Genomic DNA, 17,560 nt, shown 5'->3' with positions numbered 1-17,560 from the left:
AATGGTATTTTGCTTTGCAAAGGAAGCAACTTAGGGCTGCTTCACAAGGGGACATTCAGGGAAAAACCCTAGAATCTCATTCATAATTGTACTTTCCCCATCCTGGGAAAATGGATGGTTTTCGTCCTTTAAATAATATTTTTAACCTATGTCCAAGCATAACATCTCCCAGTTGATAGCAGTAAGAATGAGTGATAAAGAAGCAACTATTACCTGATCAAAAGAATCCTTGTGATCAAATCTTATCCCTGCCTCCACAAGAACTTAATCCCCACCTACTACCCATCTTCCCTCCCCTCTTCTTTACTTTTTCTTTTCTTTTCTAGAAAACAGGGAAAGTAGGTAATATAAGAGACAATGAGAGTAGCCAACCACTGGACTGTCTTCAGAGAGGAGTTTAAATGCACTCATATCACAAGTAGAATAACATATAGAAAAAAAAATGTGGATTTTGGAGACTTCCACACCCAGATATGGGTCCCAGTTTCAATACAACCTTCAGATCCAGGCAAGAGCCACAGCCGTAGGCATCCTGGCTGTGGGAATAGTCAGAACTTATTTCAACAAGTGATAAAACATTGGGTTGCATAAACCATTCTAGGGGCAGGAATGTAGATTCAATATAGACCAAAATTTTCATTTGTCATCAGCTTTGACAGGCTGTGTAAATAGCCTCAGGCAGAAAGGTCAGGATGCATCAATTCCAATGCATGGCATATTGTGGCTACTGTTTCCAGAATGAGAAATGCTGAGTTAAACAAGACACAAGTGTTCTTGACTGAGTTCTCTGCTCCTGTTATAAGTTAATATGTACTGTGAATCTATACGAGGAAGAGGAAGTAGATAATGTTTCTCGAATTTCTTAAGCCCTAGAACCTTTTTTTTCCCTTGGTGGAATTCTCAAGGGACTAATCTCCGTGGGATGTACTTTTGTACATAATCAGTAGAAGATCCCACCATGCCTATTGCCCATGCACAGCCTCCATGGCAAACCAACCACTTTAGGGTTTCCTGGGTGTCACTGGGCTGTTTAGCCGCTCACTCATTAATCCCTTTCCATGTTTCTTGGTGTCCCTGTGGGTCTTTGGGTCCACACCCCTATCCAGAACCAACAAAATTTATCTTAGTGAAAGTAACTGTCCCTGCAGTTGTGGGCAGAGCCAGCCTCTACCACAGAGATGTCTTGTGTTCTGGTTCTGACTATTTGGTTAAATAGAATTTTACAGCATCGACATAAATAAAAAAGGGGAGGCTTTCGAAACGATCTTTTAAATGGAAAACAAGACAACAAACCATTTGCCTGAAGACAAAATAAACTCGGTCTCCTGACACGTCTGTCTACATGATTTCGTTACTCCTGCTAATTAGAGACGGGCCCACTGATGGCCAAGATTGAATCACCCTGCGTTAGGGCAGAGTTCCTAACAGATGCCAGACCAATTTGCTGCTCTGTAAACCATAGAAATTAAAACCCTAATAGGTGCCCTGCTCTTCCAAAACATAGGAATATTATTTTAAGACTAAACAAGAGTTGTTGCCAGGGAAATGGGTATTTTCTCTTTTGCTTCTTAGCCGCAAAAGCGTAGGCTCTGAGACACTTTAGAGATGGCACCAGATATATTTCAAGCAGAACCCTCTCAACTGGTCCCCTTTTTTTCTTGGTGTTTTTAAGGTTAAGAAACTGCTCCCCACATTTACAACAGATTCTTCAATCTGTATTTGAGACATGAAGCATATATCTCAAAGTATCCTAAGATGACAAAAAAATAAGAAAGAAAACAGTAACTGCTCCTGAAAGTCATTATATGTGAGTTTGTGTGTGTGCATGTGTGTATGTATATTTGTCTGTCTTTCTGTGTGCATTCTCTTCCTTGAGGACTCTTTGAGGCAAAAGGGCAGAATTTCTGAAAGTGGAAAATCTTAACTACAAAAGAAAAGTTGTTCTGTCTAGACACCACCAACACCTCCCATTTTCTGACTACTTAGAATACTTCACAGAACCACCCAGTCATGGAATACCAGCCTTCTAGTGTTTGCTGTTTCTCCTGCTCCCCAGCACTTGGCTCCTTCAGGTGGAGAGCAGTTCCCTAGCGCAGGCCCTGCCCCAGGCAGAGGTCAGTCTGTGTTCCAGGCTGGTTGATTGATGACAGGGAGAGTGGAGACCTGCCTGCTGGCTCTGCCCCTACCATTGTCATAGGTGGCAAATGACAGAAGCTCTCTGGGCCACAGTTTCTACAGGTGGAAAACAAACAAGTTGGATCAAATGACATCCATGGTCTCTTCCAGATCTAGGGACCTCTCAGTGTCTGTGTCTCTATCGCAAGGTCTTCTCTTGCCCAGGGAGAGTGAACTACCTCAGCCCTGGGTCCACACCCTGTAAATGATTCGGGTTTCTTTCCTTTGCTTCTAAGTGTTCTTCTCTCTGTTATTGTTGCTCAGGCCATCTCGTCTCTACATGCAGGACGACTGGGCAACCGCCGTGTGAAGTGTGTAAAGAATGTTCAGACGTCTTTATGTTCTAACTTCTGCGACCCAGTAATTGAATTTCACAACAATAATAATTCCTTGTGTTCATTTAGTGCTTTACATTGGAAAAAAATACTGTCTCATATTTTATATGAGATATAACTGCCTTATGAAATGGAAGGAGAAGATATGATGCCTATCTTAGAGATATGGAAATTGGGGCTCAGAGAAGTTAATCCGCATATCTCAGGTGGTTTTGCTCACCTGAGTTTGGCCTGTGTATTCTTTCCATTACACTCACTGTATGAGATAAGGCATTTCCACAGTGAAGTAAATGTGCTCTTTGTGTAGGGTTGGGGGGGGTATTTAGGACCATTGACTCAGTTTCCTTTTGTACATACATATAGCAAACATGTCTTCTGCATTCCCAGAGCTTTTGCATACCAGTAAATTCAGTATTTTCCAGCATATATATATTTGGAATGTTAACAGGATGAGATTTCCCTGAAAAGAAAGAAATTCCTGTGGTCAAATAATTGGGATAGTCTCAATACCACAACCTCTCTTTGAGATTTGCAATCCATATTTGCAAATTAAAGGTGCTGAGATGTCCTGCAGTCAAGAGCCCTGTTTAAATACTTGAAATTCACCAGTTCCCAAACTGCATGTAGGAACCTTAGTTCATACACGATGACTAAAAGATCACTGCCCGCAGATTCTTCTGAGACCCTGCTGAAATCAAAGAGTAGACATATGGAGAAGAATGACCTTAAAACAGCAAAGAAAATGAGATGGGGTCACTGATGGACAAAGGGTTTAGACGAATTTCTGGAATAGAGAAGGCAGCTTGGAGCATGTTGACTGGTGATACAGAACAGAAAACTCTGTAGCCCAGAATAAATCCCAAGGAAGCTGCAAAGGAAGAGAAGGGGACCATGTACGTTGCTTTCCAGACCCTTGGAGAAGCTGTAAGCTTGGAACTGGCCATTCCATAGTGGGTAAGAGATGTGATGTAGATTCAAGTGGAGGGACTCTCTGAAAATCCATCTTAGGAGCACTCTATGGGACACTAGCCCTCTGCCACCTCTCAGTTCTGAGCAGAGCACTGGAAGCCTGGCATTCATCCCTGGGCTCTCAATGGAAGTTTTTACCTCAAGAAGCCTCTGATGGTCTGGGGACAGCTCATGCTTCCCATGTAGCTGTGGCAGTGCCAGGGTAAAGCCTTTCTTACTCTGGTGTTTGGAGATCTATTCCCCTCCTGTTCACCCTCAAGGAAAAATGATTGGCTTGGCCTCTCCAGTGTCTCTGCCCTCATAATGTGGCATGGAAAGCTTGGGAAAGGACCATCCAGAGAAAATATCAGAGTTTTAAAAATAAAGATGATTGTTAAAAGCAACAATGTACTAGAAGAGCTAGAAAATACATAAAATATCTAAGACCAAAAGAGAAACCAACCAACCAACCAATCAAGGAGAAAACATGAGACATAAGAAAAGACAGAAGCCAAACACAGAAAAGCCAACTTCCAAGAGATGAGAGTTACAGAAAGAGACTACAGAGAAAGGAGGGCAGGGCCTGATGCACAGTGCATGGTCAGAACACTTATTCATGTGCCAGACTCCAGCCAGGCCAAGTCCCTGCCCCGTGACCGACCAACTTTCTATAGGGCAGACAGACAACCAGCAAATAAATGCAATGCCCTGAAAGAAAACCAGAGGATAAGAAAACAGCAATATAGAGGTTCTACTTGGCTGTCCTGGATGTGACACTTAGCAGAGACTCTGAAGCTAGGAATTGAGCCAGGTTCACTCAACATTTGCTAAGTGACAAAAAGGTTCCAAGTACGCAGGTAGAAGAGAGATAAGTGTTGAGCGCCTCTGTAAACTGAGGGGTTTCACCGGATAATCTTTGAGACCTGTCATAATTTAGAAAGTACCCTTTCCTCCCACCTAGCAAATCCACTTTAATCACCCAAGGTTGGCAGCAGCCATCCCAGGAAATACATCATGTCTCACAACGTGCTGAAAATACCAGGCCCCGCTTTATCAGGCTCTGGGCTGCTTCTCTCAGCAAACTATTTTCTCTGAGCTTCCCTGGGAGCTGGGGTTTTATACTGTGTCTATTTTTAGTTGTGGTGCGCAGTGGCTGCTGGGATCAATTGCCTCAGGAGTCTGATGAGAACTTTACCCTGGGGAGAGGCATTCCATTCCGTAACCCTGCCCTGAAGAGCTCTCTAACTTGAGATTTGACAGTTTACAATCTTGGAGGACTAGATACTGCTTCATGAAATGTTAAGATCAGGTGACTTTGCCATGTACTCTGAGGTCAGCAAGAAATTGTCCAAAGTGATTTTGGTCAGAGGATTAAGAGTTCCCATTCAAACTTTTTATTGAGATAAAATAAACACTTTTTTTTTCTGCAAGGGGAGGGGTGGATATTGATGCTTGGAATGTCCTGGTTGGGGGAGGTTGGGGAATGCTGCCCCACCTACTGATTTTTCATGAGGGCATCCATCATCTGTGCCCATAACTGCATGGTTTGGCAAACAAGGACAGGCAGGCATTCAGGAAAGCAATCCTAAAGGTCTGGTGGGAAGATTCTGGCAGGTCTGTGCTTCCTTCTCTGCCCTGAGGTAATAAGAGAAAGATTGACTGTAAAGCCCACCATGGCCAAAATCATCTTCCTCCCAGCACACTTCTGACCTTATAATTTCCTTGTTCAACCCCCAGCAGCTCCCTGCTGCAGAACAAAACCAAACAGACTCTAAAAGTTTCAACTGCTATTCCAAGACTGTCTATAGTCCAGGTCAATCCCCATGTATAAACGTATTTGTCTCCTATCTCCACTTTCATCCCCCTATGCTCCATCCCAATATGTTAGTGAAATTTCCCTACAAATGTGTGGTACGGTTGGTTGAATATCGCTTATCTGAAATGCTTGGGACTAGAAGTATATCTCTTCCACTGAGCTGAAAGTCTTTGAAGCAGGGTCTATCACAGAGGACTAGCACAGAGGACTAGCACAGAGTTCAGCTAGCACAGAGGATTCATTCGATGAAGGACAGCCACCACTTTAACATATGCTGTGCTAGACAATTATGGAAGACACAGAGCTGAATAGGAAGGCAAGTTCCATGATAGCCTTGGCAACTTGGCAAGACCATCTCAAAAATAAATAAATAAATAAAAAGGGCTGGAAATTTTGTTCAGTGGTAGCCCTGGGTCCAATCCTATGGTATGTACCTTACATAAGGAAAATCATATGAATTTCATCTTTTCCTTTCTTTTTTCTTGTTCTTTTTCTCTTTCTTTCTTTCTTTCTTTCTTTCTTCCTCTCTCTCTCTCTCTCTCTCTCTCTCTCTCTCTCTCTCTCTCTCTCTCTCTCTCTCTTTCTTTTGTACTGGGATTGGACCCAAGGCAGCTCTACCACTGAACAAAATTCCCAGCCCTTTTTATTTTTCATTTTTTTGAGATGGTCTCGCCAAGTTGCCAAGGCTATCCTGCTATCCTGGAACTTTCAATCTTCCTGTCTCCGTCTTCTGAGCTACTGTGCCCAACTGTTTAACTATTTTTTTTTTCCAATGAGGACAAATTCTTAATTGATGCTGAATTTTATAAAGGAATTTTGCTACAAGGAAAAAAAAAAAAGATACCTACCATAGTCAAATTCCCAGAGACAGAAAGAATGGTGATTTCCAAAGACTGGAGCAGGGGAGATTTTATATAATGAGTACAGAGTTTCAGCGTTGCATGGTAAGAGTTCCCTGGGTACAGTGGTGATCTGATAGAGAAGCAATGTGAAATTAAATATATTTAATGCCTCTGAACTGAACAATTACTAATGGTTATGACGTTAAATTTTATGTCTAATTTACTGAAGCTCTAAAAATGATGAAATGGAGGCATAGAGATGCAAAGTAACTTGACCAAGACATCAAACTAGAAAGGGGCAGTGCTTGGATTTCAGCCTGTTCGTCCACTTTTTTTGGTTTGGTTTTGTCCAGGTGGATCGTCTTTCCCCATGGCATAAATGCTGTTCCTCAGGACTAATCATTGACTCTCTGGACAGAGGAAGGAATAGACGCCCCCTGTGGAAAAATGAAGTAAAATAAGGTGCCCCCTCCCCACAGAAGCATCCCTGTAGGGGCCTGACAGCCCAGGTGGGCTTGGCTGAATGCCAGCTTCTTCCCCACCCCCTTGGCCAAGTGCCTTGCTGTGTGGTAAGTCTGCATAGTGGTGTATGAAGCCCTGGTCCCAGATCCCAAGCATCAACGCTGCAACTCTTCCCAGTTCCCTAGTCCATGATACTGCACTGGTAGCCATCAGCCAGTGCAATGAGGTATGGAAATCAGCAAATTCTAAAAAGGAGCATTTCCCTCCACCAGAGAGCCATTGTTAACCATTTACTGCCAAACCCTTGTGTACCATGTACTGGAAAGCCTTGTTTCCCAATATTCCACTGTCTTCTGGGAAGACCCTGTTTACATCAATGACTACCCTATTATCTCTACAAGCCAATGGAATGCCTATCTCTAATCTTGTCCTTCTTTTGAGTTTCTTACTCAAATGTCTCCTACTAGGCAGATCAACAAGTCCAAGGGCACATTAAAATATTGACAATTTTCCACTGTACATGGTGGTAAACGCCTGTAACGCCAGAAGATCAGGAGGCTGAGGCAGGAAGATCACGAGTTCAAAACCAGCCTCAGCAACTTAGCGAGGCCTTAAGCAACTCAGTGAGACCCTGTCTCTAAAGAAAATACAAAAAATGGTTGGAGATGTGGCTCAGTGATGAAGCACCTCTAGGTTCCATCCCTGGTACCAACAAAGAAAAAAAAAATGAAAATAGCCTCTCTTCCACTCCTTCCTTCCCCCAAGCGCTTGCTCTTCCCTAATTAGTGGTATTGTAATTCCCATAATCTTCCACACTTAACTGGGCACCTTGCTCAGAAGTTCTTTCTCCTACAGGGTTTTCAAAGTTATTCTCATTGCTTTTTATTTCACTGCTCCTTTTGTTAGTTTAGACCCTCATCATCTCTCACCTGTAGTACTGTGTCGCATACTTTTGTTTGGTACCGGAGACTGAATACAGGCCACATCCCCAGCCTGCCCCACCTTTTTTTTTTTTTTTTTTTGTATTTTATTTAGAGACAGAGTCTTGCTGAGTTGCTTAGGGCCTCCATAGGTTGCTGAGGCTGGCTTTGAACTTGTGATCCTCCTGCCTCAGCCTCCCGAGCCGCTGGGACTACAGGCATGTGCCACACATGCCCAGATTGTTGCATACTTTTTATCTCAGCCTGCTAACTGCTTAACTTTTGGTGACATCCCTGTGCTTACAGGTAAAGTTTAGCCTCCTTCATTGGCACAGAGTCTTCACTGGAAGTTACCAAACTTGATTTTCAGCATCATCTATTTACTCTCCCCTTCCTCCAACACATACGCTGTGAGCCACTTGCTGATCCCAAATAACCCTGAGATGACTGCCACTACCTGACTGGCTTCTCTCCTGTTCCGACTGAGTTTCTTTAGGACCTTTATGACCCACTCCCATGTTGAGTTGGGAGTACATCCTCTCTCTTCCTGAAAAATTGCTCACTCCTTCCCCTCACAGTATTACATCATATGGCCACATTTGTGGGGAAGATAAGGGTGTTCCTCATCTCACCTTGCAAGTCCTTTCTTAATTTTTATAATTTCAGTAACCTAGCAGGATACCTGCCACTTACTGGATTCTAAATGATCTTAATAATACAGAGATACAAAGTTGAAATTGAAATAAAATGACTTTTGCTCTCCATTTGCAGCTCTATTGTGCTTATTTTGTATCATGCATCATATATTCTAAAAGCTGACCCTATCAGGACTCTAGTATTAATTTGTATATCTTTCATGTGTTAATCCTTCCTCCTGAACCAGCTGATCAGAGCCTCATTTAACGGGGCCCTACCTTGAACTGTTTTTCTACCTCTCACGCTGTCTGCACATGAAGTGCAGAGTACAGGTTCAATAAAGATGTATCCATCTGTTGATTCAAGATGTATTAAAGGGACAGATAGGGAAGTACAGGAAATTAACCTGAGGCTCATTCTTGCAGTTATAAAGTTTGTATTATAGAGTTAGAACTAACTATACTCACAAGATAGTTATTCAACCTTGACCTTCATCTTTTCTGAGTATTTGTAACAACTCACTCTCCCACTCTGGATGCCTTTCCTTGCTTTAACTTGGTAAGGATATTTGTGTGTGTGTGTGTGTGTGTGTGTGTGTGTCTATCAATAATTATTTAATATCATTGGCTATCTGTTAAGTTGTTTAGATTGGGGATGAGGATGGTCAAATGAAAGATTCTGATCTTTCTGTCTGCATTCGGCCCTCATGACTGGAGTGGTAACATCTTTAGTTCTCAAGGTTTCTGCAGCTCTGATAGATCCCCTTGCCTCAGATAGACTTTCAGTGGGCCCGGGTTTTGCCAAATGGATGAGATTTGCAAGAGTTGATTCTAGTTGTGTAGCTCTGTATAAATATTATCATTTAAAACCAATTGATACATACAAACTTATATCATAGACCCTTTTTAGCAAAGTGGATCATTTTCATGGTTGTGTCTTTATTCTCATGGATATGAGCATTCTTCTATCTCACTAAACCAAATCACCTACCATACTAGAATAAAGCCCAGAGAAGGGCCAGTGGCTACATAACTGATTGGATTTCATCTCAGAGCTGAACATAGATCTGATCATCCAACAACAACAAACACTGTCTTGTGGAATGTCCTGGGATGACAGAGAAGTTCTACATTTGCACTTCCCAATGCAGTAGCCAGTAGCCAGACATGGCTGTTGAGCACTTGAAATATGGTGGGTATGACTGAAGAACTAAAATTTTGACTAATATAAACTTAAATAGCCATTAGTGGCTAATGGCTACGATTTTGAATACTGCAATTCTAGAAGAACCAAACCAATTTTCAGAGAGTTGCTATTGTCAACATTAAAAAACTACCTGCCACATTATTTCCTTCCTTGTCACCACAGAAGAACATAACAAAAATATTTCTGTAAAGAGAAAAATGTGCTGTCCTGTGTTTTGGTCCAGTGAACAATAAGTACTCTTACCAGTTATTTATTGCCACCTTGCATGTTTACCTTGAGGGTGTGATCACTGAAACCTGAGAACATCAGTTGTTTCCTAAACAATGTACCCTCTTGTTGCTTGGCTGTTGCCATTGACTGTTGCCCACCCAGGCCTGTCGGTAGACACTGGTGGCTTTTGACAGGCCTGGGCACTACTGTTGACCTCAAGGATCATGGAAGGAGGTGAGGGGGTTCTGCAGTTAAAGCATAAAAATGGGCCTAGTTTCAAGTCTGACTTTCTAATCTTTGTCCTCATAAGAATGTGCAAGTCACTTAGCATCTGCACTAAAACACATGTTCTATTCACAGTCTCTAATTTTGAGGAATGTCATCCATCTTGAAGCGGAGCTGCCTGACAATGCATCTTTCTCATGTGCACGTTACAATTCCTACATTCTGGACTCAGGTATCAGAATATAACTTTAGAGCAGAATTCCATTTTGGCAGTAATAAAACCCATTTTTTCCCTACAATTTTCCAAAGGAATTCACCTCTTAAATGGTAAGAGGGTTTAAAATGAGGCTTGTATCAGCGAATGATTAGTTAGGACATCTGGTTTTTTTTTTTTTTTTTTCTATTTCCTCATTGCTGAGAACTTAAAGATAAAAGATAAAGATTTTGCAAAAGACAGCAAGAAGAAGAATCAGAAAAGAACCTTTTTCCAGAAGGCCAAAATATTTTGCTGTATCTGTTATCCTATCATGTCACTTTAATGTCATTATCATTGGATTTTAGTCCCGTTGAGCTGTACTCTAAATTTTAATTCAAACTTGAAATCAAGAAGCCAATTTTCTGGGAAGAAAGAAAAAGAGAAGCAACTCAACAGAAACCAAGGTCTTAAAGTCAGTCGCAACAACCTGCACTTTTGGTTAAAACAGGGTAAAAGAAATCAAATTTTTCCCTTGACAACTAGAATATTACTAGCAGAAAAACTATAGGAAGTGACAGTTTTCAAAAATTGGGAACAGATAGCACAGGGCCAAATAAAGACTGGCAGTCTCTCTAGGTTGATTAGAAAATGGAGTTTGGAGTTTGAGTCGATTGGGGCAGCTAGAATTTGCAGATAAAAATATCAAAGAAGATGGGGGAGAGAGAGAGAGAGCATGTCCATACTCTAAATCTGCACATGAGTCCCCTTGAAACTTTGGCCAAGTTCTGATCTGCATAGGCACGTTAAAGAAACAACCAAGTGTGGGGAAAGAACTGGAAATCAGAAGCAGAAACAATCCTAGAGTCTCACCTTAAATCTGCTAATAGTTTGTGTTCTCAGAAGGCAGAGCAAAAATACCTCTGTTATATTTTGTCCCTGGTAAGTGGAGTTCTCTCTCTGCTTCCTTGTCACCATGTCCTGAGCTGTTTCCTCCACCACACCCTTCTGCCACAAGGCTCTCTGCCATTTCTCAGGCCCAGAGCTACAGAGTCTGCTGTCTGTGGACTGAGAGCTCTGAAACTATGAGCCCAAATAAACTTTTCCTTCTCTGCATTGTTCTTGTCAGGACTTTGGGTCTCAGCGGTGACCAAGCTGACCAAAACAATCTCTTGTTGCAGAAAGCGATGGGTAGAATCCTCCGAAGGATATTGCTTCAGTAGTGGAGTCAAATTCGCTCTAGAAGAGGGCTCTTCTGGACCCACCCTTACAAAGCCGAAAAGAAGTTTCTAAAGGATCCAATTCATTCAAAGTAACTTCCCTGCCTTCTAGAATGGGGCCTAACATATTTTTAAAGGAATACAGCAAAATCTAGTATCCAACAACTTTGTCTGGAAACCAAAATATATTACCAGAGTACACAAATTACAAAAAAAATGCAACCTTAAAACCAACAGGAAAAATCAATGTAGAGATGGCTAAAATAGTAAAATTATTATATACGGATATTAAAGTTGCTGTATAAACACACACCATACGCACAATAAGGTAGAAGAATACATATTGAGGTGAAATTGATGATAGATTGAACAACTTATATTAAACAACAAGTAACTTTTTGGATCAAACCTGGGGCTTCATGCATGCTGGGCAAATGCTCTCCACCGAGCTGCATCTCCACCCCTTTTTATTTTATTTTATTTTTTTTTATTTTGACATAGTGTCTTGCTAAGTTGACCAGGGCTGGCCTTGAACTCATGATCTTACTGCCTCAGCAACCAGAGTCACTGGGATTACAGATGTGCAGCACCATATCTGGCTAACAACAAATAACTGGAAGAACAAATTAACAAACTCACTGATTTAAAAAGAAGAAGGAGGGGGAGGAGGAGGAGGAGGAGGAGGAGAACAGAATAACCCTGTCTCTATCACATACAGTGAATTTTCAAGGGGGGAAATAACTCTCTACACCAAGAAATCTCTAGTAAGGATGGTTTCACTGCTGAATTCTATCAAGCTCTTAAGACATCATGACCCTACATACATGTACGAAGACACAAATGGTGTGACTCTACTTTGTGTACAACCAGAGAAATGAAAAATTGGGCTCCATTTGTGTCCTATGAATCAAAATGCATTCTGCTGTCATGGATTAGAACAAATAAATAAATAAATAAAAAGACAGAATACCAATTTCACAAAACACTCTTTCAGAAAATAGAAAAGGAAAGACATGCCCAGCTCATTTTATGAGGTGAGCATTATCCTAGAACCAAAAGCAGATAAATTAAAATAAATGTACAGAATAATGCTCATCATGAACATCTGTGCAAAAATCTTTTCACAAAATCGTATCAAATCAAATCTAGAAATATATAAAATAACAAATCATGGTCCTACTGCCTCAGCAACCAGAGTCACTGGGATTACAGGTGTGCAGAAATGAAAGGGTGGCTTACCATTTGAAAATCAATCAATATATTTACATTCACAGAAAGGAAGGATACGAGAAAGGGGGAGGGAAGGGAAGAAGGAAGAAAAAAAGGAAAGAAAACAAACCATAATTTGGACAATATGCGTAATGAATGTGAGATAGATCAGAGAACTGAAGTTAAAAAATTTTTAGATAAAAACAGGAAAAAAAATCTTTGGAGTGGGGTGTGGCTGAGTGTGGAGTGCCTACCTAGCATATGTGAGGTCCTGGGTTTGATCCCCAGTACTGGAAACACACACACACACACACACTTCATGACTCTGGGTTAGACAAACATTTCTTAGGACACAAAAAGCACAAAGTGTGGAAAAAATTGATAAATAGATGCTATGGTTTGGATATGGTTTGGGTGTGTCCCTCAAAGACTTATGTGGTGGAGGCTTGGTCCCCAGGGCACTGGCATTGAGGTGGTAGTAGCCCCATGGAGACATGATTAGATCACAAAGGAATTACACTTAGGAGGGTTTAATGTAGTTCTCACAGGACTGTGTTTCTTCCTTGCTCACACAGGTGCCCCTTTTGGACATAGTTTGTTCCCTCTCCACTTCTCCACCATATTCTAACAACTAGATGGCACACCATGCTCTTTGGACTTTCCAGCCAGCAGAATCATGAGCCAAAACATTTTTTTTCTTCATAAATTACCCAGCATCAGGTAATCTGTTATAGTAATCATTTTTGTAGGTTCACAAGCAAACTAAGACAATGGACTGTCTTAAAATAAAAATGAGAAAAACTCTGCTCTTCAAAAGATACTGTTATAAAAATAAAAATCAAGACACAAACTTTTAAACTATTTTCAAAACATTTATCTGAGAAAAAATTATATATTGAATATATAAAGAACTTTTATAATTTAGTAGTAAGGAGATAAAATACTTAAAGGATAATAATAATAAGCAAAATATCTGAATAGATATTTCACCAAAGAAGACATAAAAATGGGTAATAAATGTACAAAAAGATGCTCAGCATCATTAGTAAATAGAAAAATGAACACTAAAACTGAAGTAAAATACTGTCATACATATACCACTATGCCCACAATTTAAGAGACTGGTAAGGCCAAGGACTGGAAAGAACACAACTAGAAGTCTCATGCTAATTTTGGCAACTACTTTGAAACAATCTGAAAAAAAATTTTAAAATAAGTTTCACTGATCGTGTAACTTAATAATTCTACTCTTAAGCACTTACCGAAAAGAAATGAAGACATAATCAATACAAAACTCATACGTTTATTGAAGCCTCCTTATTAATAGTCAAAAGCTGGGGAGAATCCAAGTGCACATCAGCTGCCAAATGCATCAACAAATTATGGTACATATGTGTGATTGAGTACTATTCAGAAATAGAAAGGAACCAACAACTGATATATATATATATATAAACAACTGATATATCTCAACATGGATGATTCATGGAAAAAATTATGAAAGAAACCATATCCAAAGACTACATAGAGTTGAATTCCATTTGTATGATATTTTTGAAAAGACAAAACTATAGGGATAGAAAGAAGAGGCTTGAGGGAGTTTTTTTCCTGTCGTGATAGAAAAGTTCTATGTCACGGTTACAAGACTGAAAACCTTTGTCGAAGTTCATAGAAGTGTACACTTATGTTGTGAATTTTAAAGTGTCTGAATTCCATTGCAATAAATGAGACTCCCCCCCTCAAAGCAAGGTGCATGATAGAGCATGTGGTGTAATAACTTCTGTATCAAATAAAAGGAAAACAAAAAGAGAATTTCAAATATATGAACTTAGACCCATAATTGCCAGAAAAGTGCACAGAAAATTTGGGGAAGCATGTTCCATGGAAATGTTTAGAATGGCTTGCCTCAGGAGGTGGAGATGGGATGTCTGAGGGAATATGGTTCCAGAGTGACCCTTTTGTGCTTTTTGAATTGTGAACCATGCAAATAACCAAAGAGAAGGTTCTGGGCTCATCTCATTCAATAGTGTCTGGGAAACATTGCCTGCCTGGCCTTCCCTGCTAGGTTGAAAAATGGCTCCTAATATGTCCCTGCCCTTACCCTTAGAAGCTGTGAATGTTAAACATGGTAGAAAGCACTTGCAGATGTGAATGAACCAAAGATCTTAAAATGGGGAGATCACCCTGAATTACCCAAGTGGGATAATCTAATCATATTGGTCCATAAAACAGATACAGGAGGAGTCACATCAGAGGAAGGCAAGGCAATGATTGACATGGGCCATACAGTTAGCTTCCAGAAATGGCAAAGAGAAGGAATGCTCCCCTTGAACCACCAGCAGGAACACAGCCTGCCGCAACCTTGATTTTAGCCCCATCACTTGATCCAGGTTTGTGACCTCCAGAGATAGAAGAGAACATTTGTGTTATTTTGAAGTCACTACGCTTTTGCTCAATTGTTACAGCACCAGTAACAAGTGAATGCCCTCATATCCTGGTCTCTATTTCTTTCTAACATGACTGCCACTGGCCACATTTTCTATTTGCTTATTTCTTTGTCTCTCAGTTTCTTCTCTCACTACAATGCAAAGTGCAGGGGAGGTAGGACTTTGTTTTTCTGCATTGTTATGAAACCAGTGCCTGCCACAATAGCTGTTTCAGGAATAAATGAATGATATATTTAACTAATTTAGTAGTTGGTCAACACTTTGAAATGATTAAGCTTCAAAAACATGTTGGTTGATGGGAGCTAAGACACAAATTCAAGGCCAGCAGGGGCAGTTTCATGAGACTTTGGTCCAAAATAAAATTTTTTGAAAAGCAGGGGATGAAGCTCAGTAGTATAGTGCTTGCACCTGGCATGCATAGGGCCTGGGTTCAATCCCTAGTAACACACACAAACACACACACACACACACCACCACCACCACCATTGGTTGAGCATATAGTTATAAACCTGCCTTCCTGCTATTTTCTTTCTTTCTTTTTCAGTGATACCTGGGATTGAGCCAGGGGCACTTTACTACTGAGCCACATCCCAGCCCCTTTTTAAATTTTTTTTTTTTTTTAATTTTGAAGCAAGGTCCCTCTGAGTTGTTTAGGGCCTCGCTAAGTTGTTGAGGCTGGCTTTGAACTTGGATCCTCCTGCCTCAGCCTCTCAAGCCGCTGGGATTACAGGAGTGCGCCACTGCGTCCAGCTTCTGCCTGCTATTTTCACTGGCTAGTACAGGTGAGAACAGATACAAATGGATACAGGTGTTGATGCAACCCAAAAGGAGGAAACCCAGCTTGCACAGCCATTAATCCTTCTAGGAACATGGTGAACCATAGAGTCCCCTCCAGTGTGGGAGTCTAGCACCTTCCACAGAGGTCAGAGGAGAAAGGAACCCAAAAAGGTCACTTTATAAAAGACACTTACAGTAGAATAAAGAACACACAAAACAGTTAAAGTACAAAGTAGAATACATTAAAGTATTCAATTTATTCATCTAGTAAAAAAAGTGTATTTCATTAGATTATTAAAACCAGGAAAGGAAGAAATGACTGTGTATTGTAGCTTCATAGTAGAAATCATTTTTATTAGTAAGAAATAGCAGTATTTACTAATTTTGTCTTCTTATTCAAAAATTCATGTAAAGATGAATATTCTATGTATGGAAGTGTTGGAAAAAATGTTGCCATCTTGTTGAATAAGGCATAATTCTTTTTACTCTGAATTTCACTTTATACTTTGATAATAATATTCATGATCATGACCAGTCTAATAAAAAGATCACCAAACTTTTAGTTTCAGTGTTATAAGCATTAAATATTAACATGCAGCTAGCATTTTAATACCACTGAAACCATTTTACTTCTTCAGAATTTCAATTATATTGGAGCCAAAGGGCAAGTTCTGTTATAGAGATAGTATTTATTGACCATGTAATCTGAAGTATCTCTGACCTTAGAAACGTAAGGAGGAAACTTTAGCACCTGACTGTAGATTTGACTTTCTCCTACAAGCCTTGGTTTCTTTTTGATAAAGGAAATTTAATGTGACAGCCAAATGCACTTAACTTGAGCAGGAATTTATGCTCACTTGTACAAATTCTTAAAAAGTGCTTTGCCCGTCGTTTATAGAAGTCAATAATAAAATATACATTTAAAATGTACTTTCCAATTCTTGTAGTTTGGGGGAGTCCTAGGTACCTTCTGAAATGACTGGTTTAATCAGACTTACCCTTGAGTATATATGGGGAGTCCAGGAACATGGAACCACGCACATCTCCTTTGTCACTCAAAGCAAACTAAAACAGCAGTGATGTCACCTTGTCACCTATGTGTACAAGTGTCTGCCAGAGCAGTTCTTACCTTCACGAACAGGAAAATCTCAGGGTTCATGGAAACTGTTTGATTTTTTTCCAAATCATCAGTTTCAGAATAGGAGATGGGGGAGTCCTTGCTGGCGAAGAAGGTCTGGCAGCGCTGGATGGTGAAGCTTGCAGGAGAAGGCAGGTCTTCCTTTATCCTGCTTCCATTTTCCTGTGGCTCCTCTGGGCAGCCCCCATGGTCCTGGAATGGTGAATGGAATTCTTCCACTGAGATGTCCCCGTCCTCCTGGAGGTCCACTGTTTGAGGATCCTGGACCTCAGGGCACACCTCATCGGGCAGGAGGTAGTCTTCTACTTCTGCTTGGGAAGAGCCCAACCCGTTCTCTTCCTCCCTAACAGCATAGACTGACACAGAATCGTATTCGTGGTTTTGCAGCCCAGCGGCATACAAGGTGTTTTCTGGTCTGTCATCTTCCTGGACAGCATCATATAAAGGACCTGCGTTATCTTCTGGAACCTCATATATCCTGTCTTTCTGGATTGTGTCGTAGATGTTGCTGTAGTCTTCATCATTCATGTTTGTGGATCTGCTAGTTCCTTCTGCAGGCGACCTGGAGAGATCTGAAATGAGGAAAGGGCTAGAAGATGCTGCTCCGTCTTGCAGAGGAATCAGTGGGCTTTTGAAACGCAGCAAGCAACCAGCCACGGCTCTCAATGACAGGTCTCTGACAATCATTTACCTGAGGCTTTAATAAGCAAACCGCAAGTCCACTGGACAGGAGGCGAAGTTTACACACTCGGTTAACTCTTTCACTCCTAAAGATATTGTCAACAAGACTCTGGGATTTTC

General features: G+C 40.8%; 1 protein-coding gene across 1 annotated transcript in view; it reads right to left on the bottom strand.

Moving 5' to 3' along the window:
• Positions 1–17,287, bottom strand: part of Clic5 (chloride intracellular channel 5) — a 146,436-nt gene extending 129,149 nt beyond the window's left edge. The window contains exon 1 of the mRNA XM_026394490.2: positions 16,751–17,287. Coding sequence (XP_026250275.1) covers positions 16,751–17,287 — 537 coding nt within the window. The remainder of the gene's footprint in view (positions 1–16,750) is intronic.
• Positions 17,288–17,560: the final 273 nt, after the last annotated feature.

Source organism: Urocitellus parryii, chromosome 8, assembly GCF_045843805.1.
Source record: "Urocitellus parryii isolate mUroPar1 chromosome 8, mUroPar1.hap1, whole genome shotgun sequence".
Lineage (NCBI taxonomy): Eukaryota > Metazoa > Chordata > Mammalia > Rodentia > Sciuridae > Urocitellus > Urocitellus parryii.
Note: the sequence above shows the minus strand (reverse complement) of the source record. Positions and strands in the feature narration are given on the sequence as shown.